Source organism: Dromaius novaehollandiae, chromosome 6 (genome assembly GCF_036370855.1).
Source record: "Dromaius novaehollandiae isolate bDroNov1 chromosome 6, bDroNov1.hap1, whole genome shotgun sequence".
NCBI classification, from domain to species: domain Eukaryota; kingdom Metazoa; phylum Chordata; class Aves; order Casuariiformes; family Dromaiidae; genus Dromaius; species Dromaius novaehollandiae.
Genome location: NC_088103.1, coordinates 17,743,114 through 17,768,651, shown reverse-complemented (window position 1 = coordinate 17,768,651; position 25,538 = coordinate 17,743,114). Strand labels below are relative to the sequence as shown.

The 25,538-nt window shown below is 35.8% G+C and overlaps 1 protein-coding gene across 3 annotated transcripts in view; it reads left to right on the top strand.

The window, feature by feature from the left end:
- Positions 1–25,538, top strand: part of NRG3 (neuregulin 3) — a 456,623-nt gene that overhangs the window by 43,135 nt on the left and 387,950 nt on the right. The window contains exon 1 of one of the 3 annotated variants that reach the window (XM_064513777.1): positions 14,894–14,946. The exons of the other annotated variants lie outside the window; for them this stretch is intronic. Coding sequence (XP_064369847.1) covers positions 14,916–14,946 — 31 coding nt within the window. The 5' untranslated portion in view covers positions 14,894–14,915. Of the gene's footprint in view, positions 1–14,893; positions 14,947–25,538 lie in introns of those variants that run through there. 3 annotated transcript variants of the gene reach the window in all.

Genomic DNA, 25,538 nt, shown 5'->3' with positions numbered 1-25,538 from the left:
ACACTAAAACATGACAAATGTCTTACTTGTGTAGATGAATAGAACGAAAATAATGCAATTTTGTGCAGTGCTTCCCTAAATATTACAGGATATAGTCTTATATAGATCAAAAGCTGTATTTTTCACATATATAGCATGAATTTAAATCTGGCATAATGTTAGGTCAGTTAAATTCAATTAATGTAAAGCTAGTATGAAGAGACAGTGGACAGCAAAATTTCTATATTTTTTTCAGAATAAATGTGTTGAGTAATGTGAGCTTTAAGATCCAAGAGTTCAGACTCTGCTAGGAAATCAGAGCCCACGTGCTAAACCATCAGTTTTCCTCCTGGAAACATGCAAAGAAAACGCCACTCAGAAGAAATAGGACCATTTAAGCGCTTTAGGGATCGGACTGTAGGCACACCGTAATAACCAGTCGTGCAGCTTTCTGGTCAGGGGTCATAGTGACTGCTGCACACTAATAGGCATAAGCAACCCCTGCTTCAGGAGACTCGGACATAACTTTTTCAGTTAGACTTGTGCAAGTTTTCAGACTTTAGAAGACAGGATTTAGAAGCAGCCTTATATAAATGTTATTTCATGTTTTAATGAAATGTGAAATTACGATTTATTTCCATGTTTCTGAGAGAAGGGAATTTGGATGTGAGTCAGCAGAGCCCTGCATTTCAAGAAAACTGTCATCTTCCTTTGGACCTTAATGCTTTACTTAGTAGAAGATTATTTTCTGTATCTGTCTTTCTAGTATGTGTTGTGTCAAGGTGTGTATAAAAATTTATCTTCATAGGAGTTTAGTGATATACTGCATTAAATTCTGGAGAAGGGGGAGGAAGAAGAAAAAGGGAATAGGAGAAGTAACTGAAGTATGTTGAACATAGGAAGACTAGGATTTTCATGTGCCTCCTTCCTCTCATTTATCTCATCTCTGTCTAAAATGGTTCAGATGAACCACTCCATACCTGCTTCTAGTTCTGTCCATTGAGAATAGAGGAAGCTTAGTAGGCTAGTATGTAAATGTTACATTTTTAGATGTAGATGTTTACAGAGCAGATGTTGGTAAGATGAATCTCATGCCTTTTTCTCAGTTTTCTTCCAGCACATAATTTGTTTGTTTGTTTGTTTTAATGCAAGAGACACAGTTAACTAGTGGCAGGTAACTAGAGGGCAAAGGAGGAGGCCGAGGGATGTTTTGCATTGCTTGGGATGATTCAGTACTAGTCTGTGCTTTGTAATCTGAATATATAACCCCCCTTAACCAATTGTACCAGGCAGCTGTCAGTTCATTACCTGATGATGATTAACAGGTAAGATCTGAAGAACCGTGAAGTCATGTACTCATGTTCTGTCCTGCCTGTTTACATGATTTTGATTTTGTACTTGGGTCTTTTCTTTTTTTAGTAAACATACAATGAAAAATCGTTACATATTGGCAAATATACGCATTATTTCAGAAAGGTAATGAAAAATCCATCAGCTAGCTTACGTAAAAATATCAGCATATAGTGATGGAAGCGTTCCAGATAGTTTGTAAGTATGAAGATCACTCTGGATATAAATATCAATCAAGTTAGTAGGTGAATTTGGCTTTCACTGTCTGAGAGAGTCACCTATTGTGTCATAGATAATAGCCCAGAATAAATGAGAAGGGAAAATGAAAAGGTAAATGGTTGAAGGTAAAACTTTTTTTTCCTAAAAAAAAAAAAAAAAAAAAAAAAAAGAATCTATCCTCTATCTGTAGCATTTCATTCTCCTTGCTTTCTCTTAATGGAGTCTTAATCCTGCCAAATTCTGCTGAATTATATGTGATACTTCTCTGATACGGTTTTTCAACCTAATAAGGACAAGTCCTTCAATTCTTTTTTTGATTTCCAGCTGAGGTTAGATTTGATTTGTGTTAGTGGAGGTGAAATGTTAGTGATTTATCTGCAATCCTTAGGCCTTCTATGAAACATTTCTTAACAAGCCTTTGCTATTTATTGTCACGTTAATTCTTTAAATTATATTCTAGACAGCTGGTTGTTAAAGCAAGCTTCTGTTTCCTCATTCTGTTCCCTCATCACAACAGATAATACCTTAACTAGAAATGCTGACATTCAAGCCGTTCTAATTTTCAAAAGCATCTTCAGACCTTCTGGGGTAATCTATATCGTATCCTTGACTGGAGTCTTTCCATGTAAAAATACTCCATTTCACACTTAGTTTCAAAGGTAACACAGAGAAGAATCCTTTTGATTATCATCCCTTTGTCGTCAGAGAGTACCTAGGTCACTGTGTCTGCCATCTTCTCTGACTACGGCTCTTACAGTTTACGGCTTTGATTCCAGATTCTGAAATGAGTTTTGTGACCTTTTTTATTTTGCCTTGTTGCCTTCAAACACAAAAGAAAATGCTGTAGATAACTAAAAGCTATGTTTCTTCTTCTTTTTTTTTTTTTCTTTTTTGTCTGTATAATTTCAAAGGAGACTTATAGCTTACAAATTTACAAAAGTCCTTTATGGTCTGAAGTGCTATCTTCTTTTGCACAGATAAAGTTAGTGGTTTCTATTTCTTTTCAAAAGACAAGCTGACAGCTGAAATCAAAGAAAAGAAAGAAATAGGTGCAACTCTGACTTCTTTACTCTCATACTGTGCAATTTCTTCACATCTGTATAAACTCAGATACATGTAAAAGGAAACTAGACTAAACTACTTTATAAATTTGCAGGAAACTGATATTCTTAGCATTTCTGTATTGAATTTTTATTCTTTCACTCACAAATTTAATTAGGATTATACAAATTATGTGTGTTCCAGATAGGCTGGCAGTTGAACATCACAAAGTTGCTTCTTTTCTGAAAAGATAAGTTTGGGTGTAGTGTCTGATGTACAATGAATGCATAACTCATCCTTACTTATAGATAGCCCTTGTAATGCTGCTAAAGTCGATGTTAGCTTGAATTATCAGCCACAAAGGAGTAAATTGTTCCAGTACAGGCTGCCTGTGGCAATTGACTTGGTTTTTTTAATGCAAGGTTTGAGATAGTCTGCTTTCTTGTGGGTTCAGTTGTCCTTGGTCTCTCTTTTTTTATTTTATTTCAGTTTTGAAAATGTTTTTTGAATTTATAATTTCTCTGAAATATGCTCAATTAGGAAGCTGTCTGGTTACATTCTTTCAGCTAAGGTAAAGAGCTGAATAAATCTTACAGACACTGAGAAATATTTGTATAAAGAAGTCTGTTTGTCAGTGAGTCATATTCATGCATGTGGACTTAGAAGAGATAATGCTGGGTTTTCCCTCATCCATAACAAAACAACAGAATTTGCACTGCTCTTTAAGTGAGGCTCAGCTAAATGAAGATGACTACAGTGCAGATGAACTTGATTTTTCACTGGAAGCCTTTTGTTTGTTTCTGTTTGTATGAGTGATTATGGAAAAAGAAAATCCTTTTAGAGTTAAAATTGGAAATGCCTTCTTTAACAAGTCAAACACCTTTCCCTAGTAAGAATCAGATATTTTGTGTAGTTCCGAAAAAGCTCCTTTGGGCTGTAGCTGGTTTTCAGAGATGATGTAAAAGCACAGGGAAGGTTTAATACTTAACCAGAAAAATTTTTCCTTGGCCCTTACTGTCAAACAGTGTTTTTTGTCCTGAAAAGTGAAGTTATGTGTACTTTCCAAAAGATTTTGTTTCTTTGCTTGTTTTTATATATTACTTCTATCTATTATTGTCATTCCAAAAAAAGTTTATTTTTCTCTTTTACGCCTTTCCTTTCTTTCAGTCAAAATGTCTGCATTTTACATCACCTGTTACTTCCTTTTCTAGGGGTGGTTGAGTGCAAAATGCAGAGCACGAGATCTCAAGACTAGATTTTTGTTCGGATCCTTACGTAGTCTCTATTGAGTCTGCCTTTCCTTCTTTCCACCTACCATGCCATTTTATGGAGGCAGAATCTGAGCCTTGAAAACTCATTGACATCTCTGTGCTGTTCATGTCTTCAGAAAGTCTTTGTGCTTTTACAATACAAGCAAGGATGTGAATGCTTTATTTTGGGTTCTTGTTACATAACAAAAAAAACGGTCTTTACTATATTTTACAACAGAAATAGGTAGGAGCAGCCACATGAAATACGTTTAGCTGTCATTGTACAGCAACCCTAATGCAACATAAACAATTTTGCTGGGCTTATTCTCATTTAACATCTATCGTATTTTCTGCTCAAGAAAAGACTTGTATTCAGAACTGCCATGTTAGTTTAAGCTGGAGATAGAAGAACACAGATAACTCCTAGCTGAAGCACGGCCCACATGACAGGTGACTTTATTTTTAGAATAGGCTAGCAAAATCTAACCCTGGGACTTTGCCTGTAAGGATGCTTTCCTTGAAGCAGCTGCTATGTAGATTACACTACTGTATTATCCATATTTTAACTGGAACTAAAATCTAACAAGTTTAAGATTAAAAAACTTCACTGTATCTGAAGCTATCTTATTATCCCAAACAAAGAATACTTGTTCTATTTTTAATTTTCATGCACAAGTATAGTTTATATTTCATGCTTTGTTCCCATCCAAGCTGAAGAGAGTATGTAAGATCTATCTTTACATCTTACTTTAATAATTTTTACTGTATGGGATGAGGTGAACCTATGACAGGGACTGAACCCTTAGCAAAATACTTTAACATTTACCCTTTCATTGTAAATCTTTACCATGGCCAATTTTTTTCTCATGTATCAGCTACTTCTATCAGGTATTTAATTTCAGTACAATTTATCTTACTGTTTCTGAATTAAGCAACTTCATGGTCAGTAGCTTTGTACATATTCCAGATGTATCGTAAGTTAGCATAATTTCGCAGTGATTTTTCTTCTCTTGTATTTCTTGGTAGTATAGAAACGTCCCCCTATCCTAAGGAGTAATTTCAGTAAGCACCTGAAGAGATAGTAGCTTGTTGACCTTTGCAAACTACTGAGTATGTTAAGTAACATCATTGAGGACTATAATTTTAGACCCAAAGTTTTAGGTTTCGTGGAAAAAAGTAATCTCTAGTATATGATAATGCTATAAAAATATATTTTCACAAACTGATTGAAAAATGGGCATTGCTATTGAAATGCAATTACTCTGAAATTTAATCAATCTTCATTTAAGAAGAGTTTCATTTAAGAAACAAAAATGCCCATTTTTATGTTGTTTAGTGAAACATTTGGCTGTATTATATTTTAAACAGTTTATAGATTACACCATTTTTTGAAAGTAAAATCTTGAAAAAACTTTCATTTTTATTGGTACAATGTTTTCATTGATGTGGAATGACTAACAAATTTATATAGAAAAAATTTCAGAAAATTTTAAATTTCATTTCATTTTAAATATCAAGATGTGATTGAGTAGGCAAACAGGAGAGATTTATTATTTATCTTTCTTATTAGGTACAAGTGTTTTATATAGATTATAGTGAGGACAGAAATGGGTGGGTTTGATTATAAAGCTTACAATGTGCATTCTGGAAAACTTTAGAGGGATGTTGATTTAAATGCCTGTGTGTCTGATATTTGGTTGCATGGTGATTTCTTTCTCAAAAATGAAAAGTAGTGTAAAAAAATTTTAAAGAAAATGCTTCCATGTAAGATTTTTTGAAAGCACTACAGGAGGGGCCTGATGTACAGTTCACTGCAGTCAACAGGCTTTTTATTGACTCTGTCTACATTATCAACCAGTGCTGCATGGCAGAAGATACCTGTAGAGCGCAAGGGTCGGTGCTGAGAAGCATGTGTCGAGTGCTCATTTCAGCGGGTTTCCCTTCTGAGTAGTTCTAGCCTGGCCTCTTGGACTGACCAGCCATTCATGGCTGAAGCGCCTAAGTTTTGGGTTAGTTTCATGCAGAAGGAATGCAGCTCATATGCTCCAGGTCACTCCCCAATGTAAATCAAAAGTTACCGAGGATGATCAGGAGAACCACTTCAGAAGCGCAGTCCTGCGCTGATCCAGGACGCTCACGTGGGAGCACCCGTTGGGTTCTTTAGCGTTTGGACCAGACCTCCAAGTGCTGTTTGAGGAGGTATGGGGCACTGATAAAGCAGCATCATGCTACAAAGCAACAATACCTGCATAATGGCCCCATTGATGGCCATCGGTTGATTTTGTTGGTATTATCCATACAATTCAAAGGTGTAATATTGCATGTTGTAACCTATTAGACTATGATAGAGTTTTTCAAGGCAATCATGAAAACTCATTCAAAAAAGATATTTGAACTTACATGGATTGGGACAATTTTCTTATGAAGTTGGGAACAGCTAGATTAGAGATATTGAATCTGAAGCCCTACGAGCAGTGCTGCAAGTAGAGCTTGGCCAGCCTTTGGACTACACTCTGCCACTCCTGTCCAAAAATCCAGCCATGCTCTGTAGCATGTATCTGTGTGGGGGACATGTGCATACAACCTGAATAACTGAATGGAGCCTGCCAGCAAACGCCACTTTGGACTGGGGAGACAGGGTCTATGAGACATGGTTTGGTGCCTAGTGTCCAAGGTGCTGCCCCCAGGGAGGGGCAGAGAGCCCAGCCTGTCTTTAGAGATTGTGGGGCAGGCCCAAGTCCTTGGGCCCAGCCCTCGTGTTCACAGGTCTGCCCAGCTGTGTGGGCTTTCTGCCTCCCAAAGCCACCCGCAGGATGAGGTCCTCGAGGAGCGTTATGGATTGGGCATGAGGAGCCAGTCGCCAGCATCCCGGGGGTACGTGCATCGCCTGCCCCGAGGTCGTTCTGACCCCTCTCTGCCCATGAATATAGCACATGTGGTGGATGAACAATGTTGTACGTGTGAAAGCAGGGTATTATACAATTTCCATCTCTATTTACTATGCATGCATCTATGAATCACACTAGTCTTAATTTAGGATAGTTTTAAACATTATGCTGGTGAGCCAGTAAAGGATGTATGTATTTGTCCAAAGCTCATTGCTTTTCATAGGTTTTCTCATAATGTTTTTTGTGCTTTCAAAATGCAATTTACAAAACCTTAATACAGTATTCTATCTTATTTTACCATTAGGCTGTATCGAAATTGAAACAATATCTTATATTTTCTGACAGTAAATGGTATGAATTTAAGATGGAATCTGCTTTCTAGATATATTAGCTGATCCTACCTACTCTAGATGTGGGGAGATGAATTTCCTGTATTTCATAGAATGTTTTAAAGATACGCATTATCTAACAATAAAAAAAGTATACATATAATAGAGTCAGCACATGATTGTTAAAGTATATCTGTTTTCTTAGAAAGCCATTTAGAATTGTTTTGAGCTATAAGAATATCTCACTAGTCTCACTTTTTTTGTCTCAGTATCAACCCATAGGAGAATAAACAAGACAGAACTACTCAGAGTCTCGGTTACGCACAACCAGATACAGCACTGTTTGCCCTGAGTGGAGTGAGGTGCAGAGAGAGAGGGATGTGGTGCTGGGGCTCTGCCTCAGCTGTTGCTTAGCTGGAGATCAGCCACTGGCAAAGTCACAGCCCAGTGATTTGGAGGTCGGTATATTACCATTTTACGTCACTGGAAGTTTATAGAGCTGGTTTGCATCACATAAAAAGAGGTAGTTTTTCTGTTGTTGCTGCTGAAGTACTAATTTGGGGATTCTGGATAACTCCTGGAATGTTACATGCTTTTTCAATGGTTGATAAGTTTACTTACAACCTTAGGAGTAATAATTGCATAATTCTCTATCAGACATATTTCAAGCAGAGTCTGTCCATTCATCAAGTGACCATGTATGAAGTTAAGGGCCTCAAGTTCTCCTAAACCTTTCATTTGACTCCATTTGAGTAAATACTAGCTTTGATGTTCAGCATCTTACATGACATTTGTTGACTTTTTTTCTTTCTTACTCTTGCCTCTTTAGTTGATATCATCTTGCTACCTGGTTTTCAAAAAAACCTCGTCCTTGTTGCTTTGGTTCTGTCTGCTAAGAAGAAGCTGTCTGGATGGCATAGGAGGCTAGTCTATCAGGCTGCATAAACTGACTTTCACTTCCTAAACCATTTTAAGTGACAATAAATGTTTCACTCAAATTTAGGGGCTCTGATGAGTCACTTTTACGTAGGCATTATGATGGCACTGAGTAGTAGTACTGTTGATGCCTCACTGTGACAGTCTTAATGTAGCTGTAATTATGCTTAAACTATTTGATAAGTAAAATCACTGTATTAATCTGTATGTTTTCTTTCCATATTCTCACAGAAACATTTAGCTCAGTTTTCACTCATGTTCATCTTATTCTTGCTCTAAGTTTTTGCTGGGCAAGGAGAGTGTAAGCGTAAGATGGACTCAATCAGAACTCCTGATTAATATTCTGTAGCTGTTCCCTGCCCTGGCTCTTTTCTTTTTCCTTACAAGAATATCAATACTTCAATTGCGGTAACAGTTGCATCTCTGTCAAACTCATAGCTGTTCCTATCTGCCAGCGATAGGTGATTAGTTGCAACGGCACTGGTATTTTCGGTAATAAACTCTCCCATTTGTGTGATGGAACAGGAATACTCCCTTCCTCGTGCTCTATATCTTATCTGTTCATAAGGCTGTTAAACTAAGTTAGCATACAGCAGAACACAGGGCTTTGAATCTTTAGTACAAATATCTTAATATTTGTATAATATTTAATAATCTGGATGCCCTTTTGGAAGCAGGAGTCTGGACCCAGTTCCGGTCTGGGACTGTGTGCAGGTAAATTTCTTTCATAAAATCGAGAATGATTGATTTACATGATTCCAGAAAGCATGAACTACCCTACTAGAAATATCTGGAAATATTACTAGAAATACCTGAATTTTCACACATGTATCCTGATTGCATAATATGCTCGTGAGTTATTATAATAGGTGTTTTGCAGTCTTCTGAATTCTCACTAATCCTGATTGCTAGGAGAACTGTTTAATGTTAAATATACCAAGACAAATTATATTTTCTATTATTCAAAAAGCAGAAGGAGGCTAAAAATGTCTAATTTACACTGCACTCTGCAGACTTTAAAGATGACTTAGAGTAACTAATTCTAATCTCTGCAATATTTTTCTTACAAGAATTTATTTAAGAAAACGTCTTGAAGTCCACTCTAGCATTTTTATAGATATGGACCAAATGGGATCTGCCTACATGGATACAGTGCCTAATGGGGCTTTCAGAAAGCAGCATGAAGGCTTCCCCTGGCTTTCCAGTTGCAGTGCAGTGCACTTGCGCTTTGCAGCATGCGGATTTTGCTGGCGCATGTTCACTTTGTTATCCATCACAACTCTCAGACACCTGGAATATGGTTTAGTATCGAAAACCAACCAGGATAATCAAAGTAACAAAGCAGACTCTGGATTTTTACAGGCAATGACCATGCTTACTGCAGTTCCTTCTTTAATGTATTGTATAAATCAATCCAGTAATTCGTTATAAAAGAATGTCCAAATGGTTTATAAGGTAGGGCTTTTTTGGTTTGTGTTTTTGATTAGATCCTGTGGGGTATGCTTACTTAATAATGTATTAACACTCATTGACATTAATGCAAGTATTCACCTTTATATCATAGTACCCTCATGCCTGTTGCAAGCAACAAAACATGGTGATTTTTTATGTTTTTTCCTACAAAGTGTCTCTACTTTTCTACTAAAAATAATAATAACAACGTGGAAGTTTCACTGCTTTCTTTTGAGGAACAAAAACCCTCACAAATCGTCAGAACTGTAAGAAAATATTTTCTTAGTCGCTTTAGGCTGTGCTGGTTAACAATTGTCTAGCTGAAATGATAAAATGTCAGTTCTTTTTCTGAAGGTGAAAGGCTTTAACATGTTAAAACTGGTATAAATTCCTATAATTCTCCCTGTGTATTTATTGGAACATCCCAGTGTCAAAAGTATGAATTAAATGAACAAAAGTAAACCAGGCTTTTGCACAGAGATGTCTTGGAGTAGTTTTTCTCTGGTCCCTGATATCATATGGAAGTTTACAAAAAGGATTTTGACTGCTGTTGGTCATGTATGCACCATGGCTGAAAATGACAAAGTATAATTTTCTGAGTTCTTCTCCCATCAATTATATCAATTTTATTATTAATTGCTAAATATTATACATGTATATATATACCTCTCATTAGAACTTATAACATACTTCATCCAAAATTGTTCATTGAAGACTTTCCCTATACTTTGAGATAACTTGAATCCATTCTTACATAGGTACTTTCCATTTTCAACTTAAGTAGTTAAGTACGATGACACTGGTTTGTGTGTCAATGATTACTATATTTCTTACTTTTATTGTTACAGTTCTGGATGAAAGATCTGCTTGCCATCTCTCAAAACTTACTATAGCGGTGCTAAATGAAGTCTCAGGTTAGGAAGAATTCTGCCACTGCTATTCATGCTGTACTTGATATTTTTCACTAGTTTTAGAAGTGATAATTCTGAATCTTTGGTTCTTTTCCTAAGTACAAATTTGATCTAAATTTTAAATAATTATCTGAGTTACATATTTCTTGATATATATGAAGCAGTTTAATAAATCAGGTTGCAAAATAGCTTTTAAAAATAATTTAAACAGAAACACAAATTATACTGAATGTTGAACTAGTATAAAGTTCCATGCCCTGAGCAGTATTCATGGCTGGTCATGTGCTGTGGATAAACAGAAAGCACCTATGTTTTTCTTGAATAAAACATAGTCTGATTTTCATAAAAATAAGCCTGGTAATAGTAAACAGTAGACTTCAATCCAAAGTACTGTTTTAAAAAGAATTGTCAGTAGAATTTATACTCTGTTTTTCTAAAGCTCTAATCTTGCAGTCAATTAATGTGTTTATACTTTTTTTTTTTTTTTTTTTTTTTTTTTTGGAGTAAATACATTGGGTGAAATCCCGGCTGCCCTGAAATCGATGTTAGTTCCATTCATTTCATTAGTGCCTATTGAATTGAGTAGATTTATTCATCTGTTCAAGGTAAACATATGTTTATTTTCCTTGCTGCATAAACACTAATGCTGAAGGTTTTCCTTGTATGAGCCTCAGCTCATGCAGAGCCTCTTGGTTTATCTGAGTGAAAAAGTTTGACTATGAGAATGTTAATCTGTGCATATTAGGTTATAAAGATGTCTTCAGTCCTATGTTTCAGGCATCTGTGAAGCCCATGGGAGCTGGAGTGTTTAGTGCTTCTCAGAAGTTTTCAATATGAAATCTAATTCTAAAAGGATTGAATAAATTAGCTATTTTTCCTCCTTACAATATGGCTTTTAAACACCGAATGAGCTGTATGATGTGCAAATATGCAATGAACATGGTTTGGTCTTAAAATAGAAATTATACCGAACTGCTACCATACATTTTTCTAAATGGAAAGCATACTTTGTGACTTACTGAAGAGGTCTTGAGCATGGCTTGAGGGAGTCCACTGTAGATGCTGTAAAGCAACTCTGTTTTCAAAAGGTTAAAAATATAATGTCGTGAAACCAGAAATTGTTTCTTTTTTGTACTTTTTCTCTCCTTTAACATTAAAGACTAGTAATGTGCATTTATACTTTCACTGCATGCATCCAATGTTTGTCCCCATCACATTCAGTATCGCTAATAGAGTGTACCTGTGCGTCCACAGCAAGGTTTTCGTGGAAATTACAGTGCTATTCCATCCAGACCTCCTTTTGCTTACTCATTTAAGGACAAATCATTCACACTACCCTTAAATCTGGGCAGAAAAGCAAACAAACATCATTTCTCTTGTGTGTGGTCTCAGGGCAAACCAATGTTTTTAGATTTGCGTCAATTACTTTAGTCAAAAGCAGTCTCTGCTTCCCTCCAGCCAACAGCCAGAGGAGCTGTAATTTGATAATCAGCGTTAACTCTGTCCAATAAAATGCAGAAGTTATGACTGCATGTTTACTTGAGGTAAAGAAGTATGCCTAAAACTCCCCTCCCCGCCCTTAATGTAAGCTAGCTCTTCACAATGCCGTGGAGGCTGAACGGTGTGGGATTCCTCCCAGAAGTACTAGTCCACGCACCTTCCGGCTGAGCGCCCAGCCGCGGAGTGCAATTACACCCGACTGCTTGGTCTGATTTCACCCAGGCTTTTACGTTCATCCCAAAGTTTGAGCAATTATTGTTTATATAAATTGTATATCAAAAAGTCTAGCTATTAGAGGGGTTTTTTGACAGGATTTCAGTAGGGCACAAACAAATTGGTGGCATTTTTTTTCAGCTGGACTCTGATTTTAACACAGATGTTTAAAGTGAGAGTATAGTCAAAAAGCTGACAATCTTTATCATAGACATAGAAGGCATAGAAGTAATTTTGATAGATTTGGAGCTGATACAGAGTGCATTGCCTGTGTTCTTCCTGCATAGCTAAAGGGAATGTGTTTGTTTTATATCTCACACGAACAAGAATGTATTCCTTTGGAAATCTGTGCTGAGTTAGCTTTCTGAGATCCTATTATAATTCTGGTTTCCAAATATTGCTTTAATTCCCTCATTGGACTAAATAAAACAAAATAAAAACTCTTCCTTTATCTTTTGAGGTGCAAATTTAACATGCTAATCCATTTGTTTAGGTTTTCAGAACACAAATGGCTAGAGTGATTTTGCTTAATTCAATTAAGGCATGCATAGTGCAATTAGAGCTATTATCATACCCAAATGATGATAAATCATTTTTCATGTAGCTTCATATTAGGTACCTTTCATTTATAAGCCTTTGGTTTTAAAACCTTTAGGAATATATATCTTGATTCATTTTGCAATTAGAGGAACTCAAAATCTGTTTTTTTGAAAAAGAAACAAATTCTGAAACGTGAGGTCCTCGCGTTCTGAGCACCTGCTGTTGAGAGAACAGGAAGATGTAATGACCCTACAGGCATGTAAAGCCATCTTGTCTGTGTCCCCAAATATATGAGGAAGACAACTCTGTACTGCTTTTAAGATGAAATGAAGCTGTGTTCTATATACAGATAAGATACAAAATACAGCAATATGCAATTTGAAAATACATGTACATTTTTATATTACACCAGTAACGTCTGTTTTACCATTTGTAATTTTCATGAGGTTTATGCAGCAATTCCTACATGTGTTTAAACAGGAAATGCAGAGTTAATTTATATGTTCTTAGGAACCAGAACTTAAAAGCAGTAAGAGGACATGGAAGTTGCAATGTAAAAAGCATTATTTTGGTCTTGATTCGTGAGTTCTAAGTAGGCTTTGCAGATATTTTACTCCATCTTGCTTCTATCCCATATTTTCATAAATTCAGAAATGCCTAATGAGGAGTCCACAAGTAAATTACTAACAATTTGCCATGTTGGTAGGGCAATTGGTGCACTGTTCTTAGGATAAATTAGAGTACTTAAATTGGTTTTACTTAAACTCATCAATAATGTATTTACTGTTATATTAGTTATATAGTTTGCTGTTATATTAGTACTTGGGATGTAATTGAAATTAGGCTAGTAGTAGACATAAAAAGTAATAAATAAAACTGCTTATCAGAACTGACTTTTTGTGAAATACATATATGCATATATTTTTTATATATGTAATGAAGAAATAACTGAACGTTTTGGACAAAATTTTACTTTTTTTTTTTTTTTTTTTTTTTTTTTTTTACAATCTAACCTTTAACTAGAAGGATTTTCTTGGTTGATAAGTAAGTTTTAGATGATCATCAAGCATCCCCAACCTCTGACTTCCCTGTATTTTGAAAATACAAAAGAATGAGCCTAGGTTCATACGTATCTAGGGCTGGGAAATTTTTTAGATCAAAAAAATTAATATTTTCCCCAAATTCATTCTCTGTCCTGAGATAGAAACAAATATAGCAGACCATTCCTGATATGTGTATGATTAACTTGTTCATGAAATTCTCCACTGAACAGATTTGAAGCCTTCCTAGCTAATTCCCTGTTAAGCTGACTTCTTTGTGTTGTCCCAGTTTTTGTGCTGAAAAGCTGACTGCTAACTACCTTTCACAAACTGGAAGACTTTTATCAGTTCTAGCTCTTCTTTTCTAGCCTGATGCACCCATTTTCTCTTCTATTTCCTCATATATATATTTTTTTCACCTACACATGTTAAAAACTGAATCCTTTTGGCAAGTTTCTGTATTGCATATCTCTTTGAGTCATCTAAGACTTTAAAATCCGAAACAAGGGAGAGTTTTACAGATTGTGGAGACCAACACAGGGAGACAATGAGTAAGATTTTTAAGATGCGTAGGAAATGCGTGGGAGAGAGAGTTTAAGGCAACGACAGCTATTCCTGTGCAAGAATGGTTTTAATTTTCCCAACCATAGCTTGTGGTAAACCTTTTAGAGACTTCATATTGTTAGGTGGCAAAATTTTACTTTTGTATGGATCACACAGGCCAATTTCATTATTTCTGAGCAACTATTCTCACATTCCTACAATTTTAATAATATGATAGAACGTTTAAACATTAACAGCTGCTGTCTTGTCTTCACATGGCATAATTTCACAAGCCAGAACACCTACACAGTATGGTATGAATATGCATATATATATATATATATATATATATATATATATATATATAAAATAATATATATATATGTGAATTTGTGTGTGTGATACATATATATATTTAGAGAGCGGTTTTTTATATGCTATATTATATGTATCTATATATATGTTTGAATATATATTTGTATATATGCCTACATACATAAACACACATACATTTTAATAAAATCAACAGTGTTCTTTTCCCCCTAAAAATAATCTTTAGCTCTCTTCTCCTAATCAGAACTTTAAATCTAAGCCATACTGCATGCAACGTTGACTTTTGCTGTAACAAATAAACTTTATCATATCTGCTGTTCTTAAAAGTTCACCTTTTCTCCACATCCTGCAGGTAAACTGTCAGCTGCAGCTTTCGTTACGTAGGCACTCCATGCTTCAGTACTCCATTTATTTATTCACCAGTAAGTACACCGATCCTTCTTCCACAAGTACATTCACTCTCTTTCAGACATACTATGTAAATATTTTCTGAACTAGCATAAACCTCATGATTAACTTATTTTCCACCTGTAATTACTCAAGCCTGCCAGCATGATTGTTTTCTCTAGAAATTTGGTACTGCCAGCTGGTTCTCACCAATGGACAGTAAAAATAGTGAAAGTCAACTAAGCCAAGCCTACAGCTTTCAGAGGTCACCAAACTAAACTTTGTTTTGTTGAAAAGGTTTTTAAAAGTTTGTTACCGAGTGTATTGATTATAATGCAAAAGCTTCTCAGAAATGCTTCAAAAATATTTATATGTGCTTACTTGATGAAATATGTTGTTTCCTAATGAAAATACCTGAAATTTGAGGCTCTCCCTTATAGTATTACAGACATCTTGTTTCAGGATAATACATTTCATTTTTCTTTGAATAGGACAGTGAGGTATAACAATGCTTAGCCTTTGCACAGGTAAAGATTTTTTTCAAGAACTAGATTCAGTAGATGGCTCTCTGAATTTATGAAACTTTTTTTGGTAAGTTTTCTAGCCATTTTGGAAGCTAAGCTATGCTAATAAGCTCATATATATATATACTCATATATACTAATATAGCCCAACAACTCTGGTTTTGAAAATGTACTTAGCCAAAAATACACAGTAATTTTCTCACTTTCTTCTACCATTTGACATACGAGCAACTTTGGCTTATGAAGTTTACATACGTGTCTTTGCAGGACATGTTTTACATGAACTTTTTCCTTTTTATGCTTTGTGATACTTCTTGAAACCAACAAGAAGAATTTGTCATGCAGTAGTCTTCCCGATTTTCTGGAGCATCATTACTGTTCTGGTGTATAAGGCTGAGAATTTCCGCCTCACTGGAGTAATAATGTCTAACGGGATGACGTATGCCTATGTCCAAGTTACAGAGAAACAAGGTACGCGCAACTGATCTAAGTATTTCTAGTAAACGTGAGGTTAGCTTTGACTGATTGCCCACCGTATGTTTGAACAGCTCTGGAAGGGAGATCACTGCAAGGCGATCAGGGAGGATTTAGATGGGTGATTTCCACCGCTGTGTTTGAGGAGCCAGGGATAAGCGAGAGATCTGGCCGTGTCTTCTTCAGACAGCAGAGTTGTCTCTGAGTACTCTCAGTTGATTGGACACTGCAGCGTAGGAGTGTGTTTTTTATAGTCGGTCTGCAATTATAACATGTAGATGATGAAAAGAGTGGGGTGATAAAATCACTATAGTGATTTGAGATTGTACACATTGTACTGCATCCAAGATTAGTTCTCTGCCATCGAATAAGAGAGCTCATCTAAGCTGCTTTAGTTAGCTTCGTGTTCAATAAGGATTGACTACAAATCCTCACACGTGTCCAGCCTCTAGGTCAGAGTCAGGGTAATGAAGATTTGCAAGCTTTGGAGCAAATGAATCCCTTACATTCATATGGACAGATAGAGATCTGTATGTATATAGCTAGCAGGTTTTTTTGCCTCCTAACTAATTTAAATAAGTACCTTTGCATTGTTTGAATAACTGTGAAGTGTCTGTGAATTCTGTTAAGATTTCAGTGCAGCTTTTCTCAGTGCCAGGATGTAAATGTATAGTGACGGACGCATTCAGTTCAGCTGAGCTGTAAACAATTGACAGTTTCTTTGTAGAAGGATTGAAAGTAAAAAGCCTACTACTGAAATCAGTCATGCAGAACATTTTCTTTTGAAACTAATGGCTGAAATCATTGAAGGACTGTAATACTGGACTAGTGTTGGTCCATTTTTCAATGTGAAGAGTGTAAGGAATTTTAGAGGAACAACATTCTAAGTGCTACTTATATTAGTAGCAATATAGCCGTAACAATTTTCTGCAAAGTAGAGTTAGGTCATTAAGAGAGTGGAGCTAGCACCTTCATCTGCTTTGGAGGAGGAGGCAGCTTCTCTCATTCCTGAAAAAATGTTCCGATTTAGAACAGCATATATTGTGTTACTGATTTAGGCCTCCTTCTGCCTTCCTGAGAAAGTAGGGATATTATTGTGATGTTAAGTATTAATAGTGATATGGGTAATATGAAAGATGAGGAAAATCTTTAAAACTACATGAACTAGAATTATTCAACCTGTCAGTAATTACATGGGCAAGATATTTATTCCATAGCCAGTGTAATCATTTGAAATTTTTCCTGTGATTTAGGCTTTTTATTATATTCTGTAGCTCACTTAAAACTGTAGCTGCTAGCTCTGAGGAGGAAATTTTATGCCCTGTAAAAATTTTATGTGCAAAGTGTAAAGCCAATCTAAGTGAATATTTTTTCTGAGATCATACATATTAGAAAATTTCTGCTGTGGACTTGCTCTGGGTGCTGATAAACCCACTGGTGTCAATGAAATTGTGTGCATCAGCTTGATGCATGCTTTTTTCCAACACGTTCTGGGTCTATGTATGGTCTGGTTGCATTCAATAAATGTCATTTGTTTTGACATTGATCCAAAATACTGCTGGTTGAAAAGAATGTGAATTTATAAGATATTTAATGGGAACATGGTTTTCTTATACTTTGTTGTAAAAAGTTTCTGTTCTTCAATCAGCTTTAAATGAACATAGATTTCAATAAATACTGCTAGGGCATATACTCTTTAGTATGTGTATCAAAAGTTGTCTTAACATGATCCTATCTGCTAATTAATTCACCCCTTATCAGCACTTTTCTCCTGTGTTGTTAGGCATGACTACAAAGTCTAATTCATCAAAAACACCGTGAAAAGTCAATGGAAAATTTGAAATTTGAGTCAAAATTTGTTGTGATAATAAGGGCTGACAGTTTTATATTTGCTTGTGAGAAAAGACACAAGTGAGGATGGCCTGTTGAACATAGGAGGGTTGATGTGAATGCAGATCTAGCCATGAGGGATCAGTCATACTTTGGCAATTAAGCACTCTAAGATAAGTGTTAATCATAAGAAAACATTATTAATATTAAAATTCTAAGTTCTTACTTATCGTTGTATAATTTAGACATTACTGTCACATAGTGAGATTGAAGGAGAAATGACTTAAGGTTTATTTTGCCTGTTTAATGAAACTTTTATATGAATACACACAGGCTCATAGGAAACAGTTGCATTCAAATCAGCTGTACTTTACTAAGTGTCTTTGAGTCTAACTTTTTATCACACAATGCTAACTGTAAAAAAAAAAAATGTTTTGACCAATAATTGTCATTTTCCCCCATTGCTTATATAAAAGGTTCAAGATAAAATGGAGAATAAAATTAAAGCATATAAAATAGCAAATTTAAATTTCAGTCAAAATTTTACCAACTGTTGTTGTAACTGTGTGTGGTATGAAGTGGGGAGGGAGTGATGACCTTTTGGAAAGCTTCCTACTTAATGCCTTTAGAAGAAAGGCTAATTGTTGAGAATGAACTAGAAACTGGGAAATAAAATTAGTTTTGAAATTTTATGGTTGCATTAAACATATTTATCTTAATGTATCATAAAGTACCTACGTGTATGAAAACACTGTGAGATAGGAAAATTATTTGCAGATAGTTATTGTTCACTCTATGCTATTTGAATGGAGAAAATGTTATTTTCATGCTTAATTATTACAACAGTTTTCGTCTTCTGAAAAATGGTAGCTGTCCCTCTGTTTCATTATGCTGATATCTAGCTATTTATTCCAAAAAAGTTCCCATCTTCATTTAGATATGGTTAATTGATATCTTTTCTTTTGAAACCCTCCATTTTCACTGCCCCTAATTCCAGTGAGTTAATTACAGATATGATGGTGGATCAACATTGTTGCAGGAATGTATGTAAACTTTCTTTCCTGTATATAACAAACACTGTTTCACTCTTTCAGGAGAGCAGTATGTTCAGTTAAAAAAATATCTCCAAGTTCTCTTCAGTTGAAAAGAGTATAATTTTAATTTGATGGGTTTTACTTCTTAGAGTGAGAATTTCAATATCAGACAAGGAAAGGCACTATGAATGGCTGTCATTAAAGTTTAGGTGTATACCAAGGTGTAGCCAAGGCACGTACCTTAAGAACTGATCAAATGGTCTCAACTATCAAAACCGTGGCTGTGATTTGCAGTACCGTAACAACTGCAGAACATGAATAATTTAAGTGAGGTGAAAAAAAATCAAGGGTGCTACACGTGTGCTCCAGCTTAGATGTGCACGGCATTTTCAAGATTGAAGTGTGCATCTGGAGTCATCAGTTTGATGATAAAAATGTACTGATTTTGCCTAGTTAAAACCCATTAGTTGGATGGACTCTTGCAGGCTGGCTGTGTGTTCAGAAAGTTATTTTTGCATGTCAGGCAGGCAGGCAGATTTCTCTTATAACAAGGTCAGTGAGGCTAGCCTATGTTTCTTATGAATGCTTGGCCAATGCTTCTGCAGTGTAGAGACAGAAATATTGGAAGCAAATGCTGTTTTAAAATCTTATTTATAATAGTACACTTGAATATTTTTATGTGGCTGTAAGTATTAATTTATTTTTTTAGGAAATTGGTTAAAAAATATTTGTATTAGACAATTGTCAAATAAAGGAAGTATTGCCAATATTGTCTCCAAATGTCCCCTCGATCTAGGAGACAATAATGGTTGAATTGCAGAATTTTTAAGGGGCCATAAAAAAAACCCAGCATCATGCTGCAGAAGGAGTTGCTTCGTGTTCTTGATCTTCGAAAGATAAAACTCTTATTTCATTTATGAGAGAAATTGAAGAGAATATTAACCAAGGGACTGGATTAGGTCATTCTTAGGGCTCATTTTATTATTTAAATAATGAAAAAATAAACTAAATCAAGATGTAGATGTTAGGAGACTTTTACTTTTGTCTTCCTTCTCTATGCTCTGGGGTTTATGCTGGGAGCTGGCTTGCACTCAGATAAAGCCAACCTTTTTGCTGATGTTTCCAGTTGACTAATTAGTCTCCTCTGAGAGGCTTCTGATTAGCTCTCTTTAACGAGCTGGCTACCTGGGCCTTCCCAAACACATGGCAATGCAGGAGCAGGACAGCTTCAGAACAGCTTAATTCCTTTCCAGGCAAGGTGTAGCATGAGAGAGGAGATTGTCTCTCTCCTGTCCAGAGTTGCCTCTCCTTTCATGGCAGATGATGTAGTAAATGTCTAGATGTATGTGAACTCTCTGCATTTCTAAATTGCTTTTTAAAGGATTGCTATTGTGATAGCCGAGAATGAGAAGAACCATTGATCCCTGGGTCAAATTTTTGTTCTAAATACGCTTTACGGCATTCTGCTGACTTCTTTGTTCTCCAGAAGGCTTGATAACAGTGATACTGTCATGTCCTGTTAGTGTGTTTCATGCTCATTTTATTACATTTACATATGGCAACATGTCCAGCGTTTATGTAAGGTACATTTTATAAGCCAAAGCTGATTCAATATGTACAATACAGAAATAATTGACTAGACAGAAATCTGAGTCTCTGAGAACTTTGTAGTCATTTACAGGAGTTTTCCTGATCTGTTAATCCCCTTTGATTCATCAAAGCAACTAACTTTGAAAAATGTTTTCACAGGGAAGACAGGGAGGTTTCATTGTTTGTACTTTTTTTTTTTAATAGCAAGATAACTAATGTGATACCTGCACAAGATAATCACTCTGCATTAAACTGTTGTGGAGAAAAGTGCTGGCAGACTGTGCAAGCTAACTGCAAATGTTAATATAGGGGGGTGTCATTTCAAATTAATGGAGTTGTAAACTATGACAAGTACTGCCTTTCAGAGGCACTAGGGAAGTGTTTAAATGTTCGCCATGTAAAGGTTAATATTAGCATGTAAATGGCAATGGTGATTGTATTTCAATGTTAATATCTATTAATATGAACAGAGTTAAAATGGTGTTCACACTTTGAGAGAGTTTTCAGTATTTCAGAAAACTTTATTCTCTTGTAGAGACAACCCTGAAAATTTTGTTTCACTGAAAATTACAAAGAAATGTAATGATCTTAAAAGCATGGTTTTAGTGTGTGTGTTTGTGTGAATATATATTTTCATAATTCTAACTTAAATTTCAACCTTGCTTTTTTGTCTTAAAGTTTGAAAATAACTCTAAATTAACTTCAGAATTCACGTGGACCAACATCTAGCTTTACTTTCAAAATGCAGAAACGGGCTGTTTGCCAAATCAACCTTATACCACAAATGGAGTCCATTCAATCAAATTGACTTTTCCAAGTGAAGAATATTTGTCAAAAAATATAAAAAGGATTCTTCAAAACCAGCCTTCGTAGGCTGAGAAAGAAAGATGACTTCTAAAACAGTCGGAAGTATTTGAGTTTTGCAATCAGAGTAGTTCAAATATCAATTAAGTAAATGTCACTGTATTCTTGTGATGTTTAGAATTACCCTGTCCTTATTTATACAAATACAAAAATATGGGGAGGAGAGGATAATCTTCACGCCAAGTAAGACAAGCATGATAAGTAGGAGAATTATCTCTCCCCATAATGCTGCAGTTTTGTCCACTTTAGAGTTACCAAGTATGCCATGGAGCTATAGATGTCACATTGTCAGGTTTGGAAACTTTTTGTAAGTTTTCTCCTGTTAGTTTGAGAGCAATCTGATTTTTGATTTAAACTGCAAATTTTGTTGTGACTGAAACATTTGTTATGAAGTGTGCAAAAGATTATTTTATATTTTTAAGTGTGCCAAAAACACGGGGAAGCTCTAAAGTCTGGATGATAACCAGCAGAAAGAACTGACAGATGTTTCACAGTCGTGGCACATGTAGCTCTTTGGACTTGGTGGCACTCCACAGTGTCTCAGTTCAGGGACCGTTGTCATGAGTGAATCGTTTGAAAGACTGTCAGCTACTTCCAGGCAAGTTTTCATTACTGGATTCCAGATCTCCTGGGACAACTGCTTTTGTCCAGTTTTTCTTCCCACTTCAATTAATTGCAGATCGTTATGCATTGGGCTTCACTGAGGAGATGGCTAGTTCCACAGTAGGGATTATTGACCCCTGCCACAGACTCCCTGCGGCGCTAACAAGATCGACATTTGAGGAGGATGTGTCAGAGTTGTAGAGAGAAGTCTTTTGCAGTAAACCATATGGTCCTCAGGTCTCCTCTGCACCAAATGTTTTTAACAAAATATCTATGCCGGGTTTCTTCAGCCTGCAAGAAGCAGCCTTCTAACAAACCAGAAGGAAATCCCTTCTTTACTTGTCATTCTTGAAAAAGCAATAGTGCTGGAATAAAATGTGGCAAAAATTATAATTTTATCTGTTGCTATTCTTGAGTAGTACCAGATTTCTTGTGACTTCTGTGTTATTGGTGGGGAAAGTGAGACGTGTTTTGAAGCCTAAAATATTACTTATTCTAAACCTTTACTTTGTGAGTGTTTCTGAAATGGGCAAATTTTGAGGAGAAAAAAGCAGCAAAAATAGATGAGGTAGCTCTGTAATTGCTTTCACACCTTTCTGCAGATACTGTGAGTGCAAGCAATTTGGCAGAACTACCAGGTTAGGTGAAGAAACAATAAACAGCTTCTGTTCCACTAGGCCAGACTCTTCCAGCTGGTAGGAACATTTGCAGAGACAGCTAACAAACTATAGCTGTACAGGCAGAATTAAGCAGACCCAAATATGCATACCGAGAAAATGAGAACATACTATTTCTTCTCTTTCGCCTCTAGAGGTCTGCTTATCCAGTAGGCTTTAATGGAGGAGAATGTGGTGGACAGCGTGCGTCTGTTCCACTACTTGCAGTATCTGATTCCTATGTTCATGTGCCTGATATGAAAAGTCACTGAAAATTTTTATTGAAAACACAAGAATATTCCTGTAGACAAGACAAAATGATACGCTGTATCATTTTGTAGGATATGCTGTAAATTCTTTTCTTTGGTCACCATGTGGAAAGAAGACTCGAGCCCCTGAGCAGCTCAGATGTGTAAGGAATGGATAATAACGTGTTCGTAAGAGCTGTTACTTAACTCTTCTTTAAATTAGATACTTAAATGCTGAATCTGTCACTTAAGAACATGATGTGAGCTTGTAACACCTTGTGAAGGACTGTAGGTCCAAAAATCAATGATGAAATTGCTGGGGATTGCGTATGTCTTGCCATATTCAGAACGTCATTTTACAGGCCATTAAGCTTGCTGACAAGTGTACCAATCCCAGTGCAAGCTTTGACGGCATCTCGGTGCAGTAGCGCTGGTGATTTGTAGGTCAGTGCTAGACGTTGTTAATGTTGCAGCAGAACTATAAAAGGAAAACTAGATTTAAGTAAAACATAATTTGACATATTTTTATATGAAAAATGTTAAGTTTTCACATGTTGAAGCCACTTACAACAGTAATAAGAGAAGCAAGGTTTTTGTATTTGCTTTTTTCCTTTTATATTTTTGGTTTAAAATTAATAATTGAAAAAGCACGTCATCCTAAAATCATTGGCTAATTTCTTTAGGTCACTACCACTAAAATTTCAGTATACTAATGAAAATATTGAAGGATCATTTTTTATGGAAAGGTAGGAAAAGGTGGGTAGATAACCTGGGGGAAAATTAGCCATGATGCTTTATTTGCTAATGGCTGGGATTTTTGCTTGTGTTCCTGTATGGATACATTGAAATCATGATGACAGTTATTTTCAGTTCATTAATGCATATCCCAGCAAGTAGGCAGACACAAGGGGTATAGAAAAGTCATCTCATCTGTTACATCTGACTCAGATTTTTCAAATCGTGGGATATCTTTGTTATTTAAAGGTCACTTCTTGAAAGGTTTTATGAAATTTTAGTCACATCTGTTGTCACTAATTGGAGCTATGTAGTTTTACACTCTGCAGCTCACTAAAGAGTTGGAAGTTAAATGTGATAAACATGTGCTTATTTCAGTAGGCAGTTCCAGGACAATAATGTGAATTACTTCAGGAAGGTCACAGAAAGTGCGGAGCAGTGGGCAGGTGCTATGTAGGCTTTTTACAATCATCACTGAAAGACACAAACTGACATCTCCTACACAGCCATATTACTTCTCATAGTGAAGAAATAATCATATTAATGAAAACTGTTTTAGTATTTGCCCAATCTAATCTGAACTTATATAGTTTTCTAATCAATTTTGATATGTAGTGGGTGGAACAAAAGCTCTGGTTATATTTTACTGTATGACAAGCAAAATCTCCATGGGCTGAAACTAAAGGTAGTTGCTCTTTATCAGATCATTATTTACAAAGAGATTCAAAGCTGTTGTGTTCCCAGCAGATAATCTGTTATAGGAAAATAACCCCCGAGACATAACGAAGGAAGTTGAATTACATTCTCCATATTTAATATATTAATTTCTTCTCAGAAAAGGAAATTCAGGATAGTTCTGTGTTCAGTCTTACCAGGTAGTGCCAAAATCTAATCTAAGAAAACTTAACATTTGCAAGCCCTATATCTGAGAGCATTTTCTGATTGCTGCTGACAAGAAAGAAGGAATTGAAAACAAGAGAGAGAAAAGCAAACAAGTCAAACCCCTAGCAAACAGAAAGATCAAACTTCTAAATCCTACAGATGGTTGGTGAGAGAGATGGTTCAAGTCCGCAAAATGTCTTTCTTCCTTCACAGGCTGCTTAGGTGGGTTGGGTCCTGCTCAGTTGGTTCAGGAGTCCAAGGGCGAAAAGCAGTATAGAAATTTATAGTAAAATTGGCTGAGGAGAAAACTGCTTGCTGTCGAGACAGAGATCTTTTAATGGATGTAGAAAGTATGGTCTAAGAATCTGAATAGAACAAAATTCATGCAGATCAAGTAGTTACATCATTTTATTCGGTGAATTTATACTTTTATACGCATCTCGGGGCTAACAGGATCTCATGGGAGAGGTAGTTGTATCTGCTATTTTAAAAGTAAGTAAGAGGTACTGGTTTGTGGAGAAGGACCTGAAGTTGTGAGATCTCCATCCTTGACGATATTCAAAACGTGGCTGGACAAGTCCCTGAGCAGCCTTATCTAACCTGGCGTTAGCCCTGCTACAGGGGAGTGACCAGCTGACCTCCAAAGATCACTTCCAGCCTACATTTTTCTATGATCACGTGCTAATCCACTCTGCCTGCATCTTTCCGTATTAAAACATTGTATTGAAAGGTTCAGCAAGAACACCTATAACTGTGTCATCTCTTGACAGGTAACACAGTGTTGTATAACTCACCTGAAGAAATAGGTTTATGCTGTTTGATATTTTCAAAACAATTCTTGTGTCAAATAAACAAAGCTAACTGGGTCTCTCAGAGTGGAATTAAATGTCAGGTACTGTTCATAGACAGAAAGCAATATTATGTGAAAGGCTAGATTTGTTTATTGGAGAGTCATACAAGTTATTGTAATTTAAATCTTCTTAATTTTTTGCCAGTTACAGCTTTTAACATATTGACTGTTTCTGAGATGGGAGCAAGATGTATTTACGTGGAAGATGCAAATGTGACCTTAGAGTGAGGCCTGTTTTTTATTCTATGATTAAAAAAAAAAAAAAAAAAAGCCAGTATCTTTTCTGCTTCCAGGTTTGCCAGTGTTTCCTAGATTCTGCTTGTTTATTTTTCCTCAG